Raw genomic sequence first — 11,196 nt, 5'->3', positions numbered from 1 at the left:
TCTCTCTCTCTCTCTCTCTCTCTCTCTCTCTCTCTCTCTCTCTCTCTGTGTGCGTGTTTGCAGAGAGAGAGTGATGGGGGAAGAAGTATTAGCATGCCGCTTCTGTCCCAGAGGGGCTCAGGGCTAATGTAGTCTTCGAGTGTGTGTGTGCGTGTGTGAGAGAGGGAGAGAGACAGACAGACTGCTTGTAAACACACACTCGTGATGTTTCCGCTTTCACGTCTTCCTTTTAGTGTTTTTGTTGTTGTTGTAAATTGACTTCATATGAAAATGAGACACTCAGTGTGTGGTGTGTGAGAGCAGAAAGCAAGTGAATGACAGAGAGGGGTGTTGAGCTTGAGTGAAGAATGAGCAAGTGTTTGGTGTGAACGGGAGAGGGAGAGAGGGAGAGATCGGGAGGGGAGGAGCGCCTCCTCTCCCTTAGCAACCGTCGCCAGCTAGCGCCTTCGAATGTGGGTGTGCGAGTGTGAATGAGCCCAAGCATATACACACACTCGGCCATTCCGTTCCCTTCTCCTCCATCCTCACGTTCCACTTCTCTCTATCTCCGTGCTCACAAGACGAGGAGCCAGGGACAGTAAAACAGAGTGAGGGAAGGAGGATTTTTGAAGCCCTGGAGGAGTCAGCGGGAGCAGAAATGGAGCGCCTGAGCTCTCAGGGGCTTCCCAGGCTCTCCTGGATCGACACACTCTACAGCAGTACGTAGCGACACTTCCTTCTCTTTCTCTTTCTCTCTTTTCATCCTTCATATTTCATCACTCTCTTTCTGTCTCTTTGTCAGTTTCACTTGATCTCTCCGAGTGATGTCTGATTGTATTAATCAAAACTGTAAGCTGTGTGTGTGTGTGTGTGTGTGTGTGTGTGTGTGTGTGTGTGTGTGTGTGTGTGTGTGTGTGTGTGTGATGTCAGTATAATATCAAATCCCTTTTATTTTAAACATATGATGCTATAATCAGATTATATAAAAATCTTGTTGTAATCAATTCCACTTTCCTCATGTAAAGTTGACATTATTATTATTATTATTATTATTATTATTATTATTATTATTATTATTACACATTCTTTTAACACCAAACGTTCTTTTTTAATACATCATGAGTCGGTTCATATAAATCTCTCTATATAGTTTTTCCTAATTTCCACATCTAATTTTACATTTTTATGTAAATGTTGTGTAAAATCACTCCCTTGACGATGCGAGGCTACTTTTAATTGTTACTTAAATGAAATTGTTTGTTTGTTTTAACATCGTTTCTTAAATCGTCTCTTAATAAAGAACAAAAAACGTCAACATTACGGAACTCCTAACAAAACAAGTTACCGCTTTTGCTTCGATTAAAGTAGCTCTAAATATTCCAGGGTGAGTAAGTTTGGTTTGTTTCCAGCTATGTAAGATTTGTTACCTCGTAAGCTTTTTCTTCTTCACGATGCTAATAAGACCAAGAATAATCATGTAGGACTATGAGAGGAAAAAAAAAATCGCAAAAAGATTTCACTTAAAATTCTGGTGTTTTTCCAGATTTTTACGAATTGTCGCGCACCTCCTTGATAATGCTACAATTTGTTTCTGTTTATAAGCAAACCTCACACTTCAGGAAGAACAGCAGTTTATCAGTTTGTTTAACTGCTTACGTTTTTATGTATTAAATAAGCAAACCTTTGAATTGGAATTTTCTGTTATTGCTTATGTTATAGTAGCTATAAATTTCTTTTTGACGTTAATAAGACAAAGAAGAAAAACGCACCGTTTTAACCAAAAATCTCAGAATGTTATAAAGCGCCGACACTGTGGACTCCTTTAAAAAGGAGTTTCAAGACAATCTCCACGTATCATTCTCCGAACTACAAAAGTCGGAGCATCTCAGTGTTCTAACTTTACCACGCTAGTCTCTCTGTGTATGACTCCATACGATTTATCACTTTTATAATAGTTTTTAAAAATTCCGTATTAGAGAACAAAAACCTAGCTGTTTCTAGAGAAACAGTAAAGTGTACAAGGTTAGAGCGAACATTTGTTATTGCTAAAATCTAAATCTCACGATGACGAGGAATCACAACATGGATCCTATAAGCTAAAACACGTGTCACTATGCTGTTTGAGACACTCGTGTGTCTGTTGATCTGCCGGGAGTAAAGTCACGGTTGCGAGTGTTTTTCCGATCTCGCTTCAGGGAGCACATCAAGTCTTCGCGTTCCCATCAATAAACAAGGCTCTCTTCACTGCTTCCAGTGGTCACATGACCTTATTTAGGGCTTCTTTTTTAGAAAAGGACCTCGGTGTAAAAGACTTATTTAAAGATCTGAAGAGAAAAGTACGGAGCGTTCCGGAAAAACGATTGACACTGGTGAAGTGTGTGTGTGTGTGTAGAAGTCTGAGAGAACAGAGATTGGTTTAATGCATATGAAGAAGGAGGTTTTCCCCACCGATGTTAATAAACACGCCTCCCCCCATCCACCTCAGCTTTAAATCCTCACCTATTGTGTATCAGCCAATTTTCACCAAGTCTTCTGCCTTCAGTCGTATGGAACAGATCAGTTTTTATCGGAAAAGGTCTTCGGGTGTACATCTGATTTTTGGAATAAGCAATAAGTCTACTTTCTTTAGTCATTTCTAGACATTTTAAAATCAGTATGCTGTCATTTGGCGGCTCGCGGACAATTCTGCCATAACGAATTTGCGTAGGTTCACACGGACAAGAGAACAAAGTGGAATGTTTTTGTAACAAATTCCACCCACTGCACCTTTAATTGTTTTTTTTTATACTGCTGATATTAATTATACAGTGCTGATTGTGTGTGTGTTCCTGAGCAAGGTCCATGTTATATAACTAACCAAACCATTTTATGTGTTTACAAATCAGACAGAGACTGAGAAACAGATCAGAATAAATAATAAACAGGGAGGTGTGGTCTCTGTATGAAGGCGTGGCTTCTGTACCTGTCAGTAAAACTGAAAAAAGGTGTGGTCTCTGTACCGGTCAGTCTTAATTAAAGATGTGTGGTCTCTGTACCGGTCAGTCTTAATTAAAGAGGCGTGGTCTCTGGATTTGTCTATCTCAGTGAAAGAGGTGTGGTCTCTGTACCTGTCAGTTTAACGAAGGAGGCGTGATCTCTGTACCTGTCAGTCTTACTGAAAGAGGTGTGGTCTCTGTACCCATCAGTCTCAGTGAAAGAGACGTGGTCACTGTATCCGTCATTCCAACTGAAGGAAACATGGTCTTTGTACTGGTGTGTACGTTTTTTGTTTGTATAAACCTAACTGTGATCAGACATATTCGAAAAATACTTTTTGTTTTCCTCTGATTAAAATATCTACCTTTAAAAGACTTCATCAGTCGCATTACTTCATCTCTGTAAAGCCTCCTTCCAGTTTCCCCATCTCTCACCAGCAGCGGCTTGTCACAAGCACGTTAATTGGCTGAAAGCACATTAACACAGCTGTTATTGTGATAACAGCGACGTCTGTTACTGTTAACCTCTTTTTGTTGGGCACCGACCCTGAGGTGAGACCTTTCCATAAAACACTAATCCTCTGAAATATTTATGTGTGATTTATTAAATATTAAGCGGCTTACATGCTTAATAAACGGGAAGGCTTTTGGATGCTGTGCTGGATGATAGCAGAGTGCTATTGATAACCTGCAGAAATGTAAGTGTTTCTGTCTGTCTGTGGAGCAGAATTTATTACTGTCCGTACCAAAGGAATATAGCTTCTTTTGCCTGTGTGGAATTTGTACGTTTAAGGCTTGAGGCTGTTATATAATGCCCCCCCTGTGAGTGTGTGTGCTGTGACAATAATAATAATAACTACAACTGCAGCAACAACACAATAATAACATGAATAATAACAGCAAAAAAAATCCCAGTATATTTTAAACAAACACAAAATTTGGTGGCTGAAGTTTTTGCTGTCTTTGTTGATAGACGTTTCCATTAAGACAGTAAACGGGATATTCTAGCCTCAGTCTCTGGATAAACGTCTGTGATTGGTCTGATGCAATATCAGTCAAATCAAGAGATTTTTTATTTTTTATTTTTTAAATACTACCTTCTTTTGTTGATTCGGATTCATAGCTTATAAATCAGTACAGCCACATTTCCAGAGGTTCATTGACCCCCCCCCCCCACACACACACACACCCCACCCCCCCAGATTTATTGTTTTGCTTGCTAGTACATCATACACATGATGTAACATGTTTCTATCAAATATTATCCCAGACTTTTGAGAGCTTTCTGTTTTGTGTGTGTGTGTGTGTGTGTGTGTGTGTGTGTGTGTGTGTGGGCTGACATATTTTACACTCTTCTCAATCCCACTGGTATTTCATCCTTCACTTGCTTTGTGCTATGTTCAAGTTCTCTCTCTTTTTCACCGTAACTATAGAAACGGGTACAGAAAGTCCTCTCGTGGTACACCGCGCACACGCTCATTTCAGCAGAAACAGTATTTAGGGAAGAAACACAAACAAACAAACATAGAAGCATCAGATATAGCTGGGGTCAAGATCAGTTTTAAGCACAGAGAAAGAGCGGGAACGAAAGGACAAGCGCAGAGGTGGCTGATTGCGTTTATATAACTGCCGAAGCTTTGGAAAGGTTTATAGACTGCGTTCACCAAGTGCACGCGTGAACGGTGAGGGAGAGTCGGAGCGTTTTCACTCTTAGCGTGGGTGTGTGAAAGATGCAGTAGCACCTGCCTGCGTCACAGTTTATCATTATTGTTCTGCAGTGCAGCAGCCTGGACAAACAAGTGACGAAGTACATAGAAAGTCTCAGTCACTTGTGTTTATACTGTTTCAAAGGTCCCAAAGTGCTTTGAGTGCCGTGTCTCACTTAGAGACATAATAATAATAAAAAAAAATAATAAAAATAATAATAATAATTTTTTACTCTTGATGGTATTTTTTTTAAAACATTCAAACATCCTAGGATAAAAAGTACATAAGACATTGTTATCCCCTTTCAGAATGCAGAATCTATGAATATGCATGAGTATGTATATGGAGACCGCCCAAACTCTCCCACATGCGATCTAAGCTCCGCCTCTTCCTGGTAGTTTTCAAAGGAATTACTATTGTTATTTATACAGTTTTAATTGTAACTCCTCGAGTCGGTTTCATTTTTAATAAGAAAACAATAAGATGTTTGATAAGGGATGAATTTGTGCAGAAAAAAACTATTGTTTTTGTTTTTGGCAAGAGAGTTAAAATCGGTGTGTAGCTGCTTGTTAAATCCTTACATGATGACCACCATTTCCTGTATCATGACCTTATATTGACAATTAGCAGCCAGGCAATTTATCAGCTAGTCTCTGTCGAGAAGTGTTGTTAATCAGTAGAGAAAGCGTGTGTGTGTGTGTGTGTGTGTGTGTGTGTGTGTGTGTGTGTGTGTGTGTGTGTGTGTTTTTATCTGAGCCTATTTGCTTCAGGTTGCTGTTTAAGGGTTCTTTTGTCCACAGGGGCTCGTTTGTTTGTGTGTGTGTGTGTGTGTGTGTGTGTGTGTGTGTTTTGCCCTGCCCTGCCTTACTCTCCTCTGGCTTGTAAGTGTGGCCGCCTTATCCTAATGGACTTAACCAATCCTAGACCTCATGCCCCTTCATCCTAGCCAATAGGAGAATTCATGTGTTCACATTTTACAAAGGGCTCGTTTGTGTGTGTGTGTTTTTTTTTTTTTTTGCCTTGCCCTGCCCTGCCCTGCCCTACTCTCCTCTGGCTTGTAACCGTGGCCGCCTTATCCTCCACTAATGGACTTAACCAATCATAGACCTCACGCCCCTTCATCCTAGCCAATTGGAGCATTCATGTGTTCACATTTTACAAGGAAGTCGGCGGTGATTAAGCATTCAGACCAGTGGAGTGGAATTGATGGTGGAGATGGAGGGATGGAGAGAAAAGAGGTGTGGGGTGAGATCAGGATCCATTAGTAAGAGCCTGAGTGGAGCTCTTCTAGCAGTGGAAATGGTTAAACACATGTCCAACTCTATTTTCTTTCTCTTTATCTCGCCCTTGTATTACCTTTAATTCATTGCTCTTCTTTTGTAGGAATAAATCGTTAGCTTGAACACTTTCAACACTTTTTATCGTTTTCAGTACTCTGTAGGTAAATAAGTGTATATTCCTTTCTTTATTTTCTTCCCCCTGGATTTATGTATAAGTAGATGTGGGATTTGAGCTAATATCTGTAAATGTACCTTATTTTTTTGGTGGTGAGAGACAGTACTATTTTAATTCAGTAATTGTACCTTGTTTGGTCTTTGATTGATGTTGAACACTTTTCTGTCATCATAGCAGTTCTCTTTTTCGTCTCTAATTGATAAAATGTACCTTTTTGGGTTGCTAGCTGAGGAATAGTACTTATTTTGGTCTCTGCATGATGAATAGCAACCTTTGGTTTCTCTGTGATAAACAGCATCTTTCTGGCCCAGGAACAATTTCTTTTTGGCCTCTGATTTGTGAACAGATTCTTTTGGGTCTCTGGCTGATGACCAGCATCTTTTCAGCCCAGTAACTGTTCCTTTCTGGCCTCTGACTGAGGAACAATTCCTTTTTTTAATCAGTTCCTCTCTGATTGATTGGTGGTACCTTTTGTTGGCCCTCTTCAAAAAGGTCATGATGTGTCTCAGTGTGTGTGCGTAAAGATCCTCAATATAGGCAGATAGACATATAGATCCTCAAGGTGTTGAATATGCTATAAATATAAATATATCAGCTTTAAAATGTCAGAAAAACATGGAATATCATACCAGCCTGAACTCCTTGAACCTCCTCAGAGGTCTCCTTCTTCCTTCAGCATGGAACAAGACTTTATTTCAGCAGGATGAACTACGCCATATTTGACACGTCCATGGATGATGATTCACAGACAGAATGAGACAACGTGTTTAAAAAAGGTCTAATAACAGTAAAATAAAACAGTCTATATACAGTGACTCATTGGGTGTTTTCTCTAACAGCAAATTGAGTGGAAAGCACAATGTAATCTAACCATTAGCAAAATTTTCGAGCATCCTGAATTTGTGTCCCATCGATTTAAAACGACATCGCAGACTACTTTTCAGAGAAGGTGAAACAGTAATCCGTCACGCTGTAAGCTAATCAGCTTAGCATTGTGTAGAAATACAATGCTACTAATGTTAATAGTATAAAGGCTGAAGCTGAGGGATGAGGACAGTCCTCCAATTCTACAAAAATCCTTTTTGCTTCATTTTATACCTATACCAGGAATAAGCTTCTCTATAATTTGGGATATTCCAGTCTAATGCACTATCGACATGCGTGTGTGTGTATATAAATACTTGTGCTCCAATATTGCTCCACGGCCAGTTCCGTCAATACACAGCTTGGCGTCTACTGCAGGGTTCTAAATCTGTCGCTTTTTACCAAATGTCTATTTTTAAGGCACCACTGAGCCGCTCTCGTGTCATAAATTTCCTTGATTTCAGAGAATAACATTCACCTGCAATTGAAAATGTACTGGTGTGGACATTATGATAATATATATGGAAAAACATGTAGTGGCTTTTAACTTTATAAATCACCATTAATTCACCAATAAACAAATTGCTTGGTGAAATTGGTGTGAATTGAACTAATTGGGCAGGAAGGATGTTAGATAGATGGATAGCTACCAGCTCAGAGTTTTTTTGCCATTACAGTATGGTTTTTCTTTTGCTACTGTACCTTAATGCTGTTTTTCATCCCTGTTGTTCTTGCTACATGACTTGGGAAAACGATAACTCTTCTCTTTTGGCCTTTTGAACAATGCCATTTTTCACCTGTTTAACGCTAACGCTCACCTCAGTCCATCATGCGTATCTGTTCAATTCTCTGCCCCTCAGGCATGGCCCACTTTACTTAACTCATCAAGCTGCTGTTCCCGTTGACTGCCTGCCACGTTTTCCCATTTGCATAATTATCCTAATTAAATCCGGCTAATGAAAAGCTTTAATATGCCAAATTTCCACTCGGCTCACTGTTCAGCAGGAGCAGAACAAAATGCAAGACATCAGAGCATCAGATCTTACGAAAGCGTCCGTTCGGTATTGTGACTCCTTGCTCGTCTATAATTAAAAACCTAATCACAGTTCGGATAATGACTCTGTGTAAATTTGTATGTCGTGTAAATTGGTAAATTGATACAGGCTCGGCGGTATAAAGGATTTGCTAACTGAGGTTCATTTTACTTTTTACTTTCACAACCGAATAAAGGACCTGTCCGACCCCGATATGTTTAACACTCATCCTTCCTCCATTGCTGTGGGCTAATTGGGCTGTGTAGGTTGTGTAGCGGTGTGTTGCCGTGGTAACAGTGTGGGCTAGGCGGGTATCCAGATTGATTTAGGCATCATTTATCACTTCTTAGTGCATTTTTATTCTATTCATTTGATTCTGTGAACATATGAACATTCTGACAAAGTAAAGAACATGGGCCTTGAACATTTTTAGCCATTGGTAGTTACATTTAACGATGTAAGAAACATATGGCTCTGTTATTGTATGTATAAACGTAGAAAGCAGTGCCGACTCAGGAGATCTGTAATTGTTGAATTGTTTCTTCCCAAAACGTTCCCCATAAAACATTATTTAAATTGTTTTGCATAGGTTGACTTCCACAAAACAAAATTTATAGAAATAATATATATTTATATAAACCTACAATTTGTCATTTTGTAGTCACACATGACTACAAAATGAATCGACACCTTCCGACCAATCAGCGTTGAGAAATTCAACAGTGCTGAAGATTAGATAACGTTATTGCCTCAGCTCACACTTTTCTACTCTCCAGCATTAAATTGACCTTTGGAGAGAAAACAAAAATATAACGATCCGTACTTAAACTGATTTATTGTGAAGATTAAGACTGCTGAAGCAGAATCTCTGCCTGTCTCGTTCTCACTCCCTAGAGGAGGGTAAAATCCCTCGCCTGGTTAACTGTCTGTGGTAGTACAGCTTCATTTATTAGCTTTTAATAGCAAGGCTCCACTCTCAACCCGATTATTATCCAGATTGTTGTATCATTGTCAGCATATTTTTTTTTTAAGATCTAGTTCTAGACACACTAAACAGCTGAACTGACCTCAACAATAACTGACGTCCATCTAAATGAAAGAACAAAAAAGCTAGCACTTTCGAATTTAAAGTCGTTTTTAATTATAATGAACATTGGATACAAAAATATACATCCTAACAATTCCATTTAATAGTGGCTAGAGAAATATTTGAAGTTGCACACTTGTGGTAGTGGTCAAGGTGTTGGACTACTGATCGGAAGGTCGGGCCCCCGATCAAGGCCCTTAACCCTCAAATACTTTGTGTCGCTCTGGACAAGGGCATCTGCAAAATGCCGGAAATGTTAATGATATCCAAGTGTCTATAGACGTGGAATTCGATGTATAAAGTCTGTGAATTTCTGTATGATACTTAAAATCTGTGCCACTTCTAATCAAGTCTAATCATTGGAAATTTATTTAGCATTAGTTTCAATTCAGGAAACAAACAAAGCTGGAGTGCTGATGGAACATCATTCAGATATCAGAAGAAATCTTGCCAGAGTTTCAGCCACTGACCCAAACAATCTGGAGAGTACAATTCGGCGCCAAGTGTCTATAAGAGCAGCTCATTGCGAGTGTCGGCTTGTGAAAACCTTGTCAGAGGAAATATCATCAAAACCTATAGCAGCTTTGCTGATCAGAGAAGCTGCAGAAATTTTCTTCATCCTTATTGGATGTTTTTCCCCCCATTCATTCATTCATTCATTCATTCATTCTCTATCTATCTATCTGTCTGTCTGTCTGTCTGTCTGTCTGTCTGTCTGTCTGTCTGTCTGTCTGTTTGTTTATTTATTTTGCTATTTCTTATTATCTTCTTATCAAATGTCAGATTTCGAACCTCCAGTGTAACATGATTACAGAGCAGATTTATTACGGCTTACTTCTTGAGCTTGTGATCAAGTAATAGTGCTGATTACTTATAATAAAGGGCTTTGTTCTAGTCAGAAGTGTGTTTACAATCTGCATCAATGACCTAATCGATTATAAAACAGAGTTAGCAAGTGTTAAGTGTTAACAAGTAAAAACTTGTAGCTTCACTGTGGTTTATACAAAATGAATAAAATGCCTTAAAGAACCTTTTACTCATCTTTTTTTTATCCGTTTCTGTCTAAGTCAGCTTACATTATTACATTTGTTCCTTCAGTTAATCAGAATAAAATAAACGTAGCTTGATTTTATGTTACCAAGAAAAAGCAAACTCCACCATCATAATGATAACTAATTCATTTGTTATTTTCTAATATCTTTTGCATATATGTGCTTTATGTACGTGGAGAGGAAAGTGATATGATATAAAGATGTCTGTATTTGCACATGTAGCTGTGTATCAGTGAGTTGAGTCCACGTGTGCACTTAGCACATCGATCGCTAGGCGTATCTTTCAAAAGGAGAAATACATGAGTGAACCCCTCCAGTAGCTGTGAAACCATCTGTATTTTTTTTCTTCTTTTTTTTTAGCATTATTACAACTACATTTTTTCCTCTCACTAGAGTGGTTAGGGTTTTTTTTTTTTTGGAGTTACCATAGCCTGTAGTCTAGCAATATTTTCTCAAAACAAGCTTGTTTCCTCCCACATGACTTCCACATCAATGGATGTTTTTTATTTTATGCACCATACTGTGGAAACTCTAAAGACTGTAGAGTTGTGAGGAAAAATCCTAAACGAACTGAAGCGGTTTCTGAAAGCAGAAGCTCTTGAGCTGCATGATTTTGTAATTAGATATTTACATTGAAGTGTGTACTACGTATTCTGAAACAGAGTCACTCAACACTTACAAATGTGTTTCTGCTGATAGATGAAGCCCCTCCTTTATGACTTAAGTGTCCTTGATTGTTAAACATATTCTGTTGGACTGTAACGTTTCTAAAAGAAACTTGTTTCCATTGATGTTTCCCATAAATGTATTTTAGACTTTCTGTCAGTTGAAAATATTCTGTACAACAATGTAAATTATGTGGAGAGAAATGTTGATCTAGTGTTTATCATGGAAATAGCCCTGAAGCTAACATGGCTTTTTAAAAATGTAATAAATAAACACTCACTCTGTGGCAAGAAACATGACCAAAGACAACCAGTCCATGCCTTAATGTGTCTGTGTGACATTTAGTGAAGAAATCCAAGCTGTTAGGTTGTTTTTGT

General features: G+C 38.7%; 1 protein-coding gene across 2 annotated transcripts in view; it reads left to right on the top strand.

Moving 5' to 3' along the window:
* Nucleotides 1-11,196, top strand: part of abr (ABR activator of RhoGEF and GTPase) — a 113,452-nt gene that overhangs the window by 25,879 nt on the left and 76,377 nt on the right. The window contains exon 1 of one of the 2 annotated variants that reach the window (XM_047808955.1): nucleotides 436-698. The exons of the other annotated variant lie outside the window; for it this stretch is intronic. Coding sequence (XP_047664911.1) covers nucleotides 638-698 — 61 coding nt within the window. The 5' untranslated portion in view covers nucleotides 436-637. Of the gene's footprint in view, nucleotides 1-435; nucleotides 699-11,196 lie in introns of those variants that run through there. 2 annotated transcript variants of the gene reach the window in all.

The sequence above is a fragment of the Tachysurus fulvidraco genome, chromosome 26 (assembly GCF_022655615.1).
Source record: "Tachysurus fulvidraco isolate hzauxx_2018 chromosome 26, HZAU_PFXX_2.0, whole genome shotgun sequence".
In the NCBI taxonomy this organism is placed as follows: domain Eukaryota; kingdom Metazoa; phylum Chordata; class Actinopteri; order Siluriformes; family Bagridae; genus Tachysurus; species Tachysurus fulvidraco.
The sequence above is the reverse complement of the archived record's forward strand: the minus strand, read 5'-3'. Positions and strand labels throughout refer to the sequence as shown.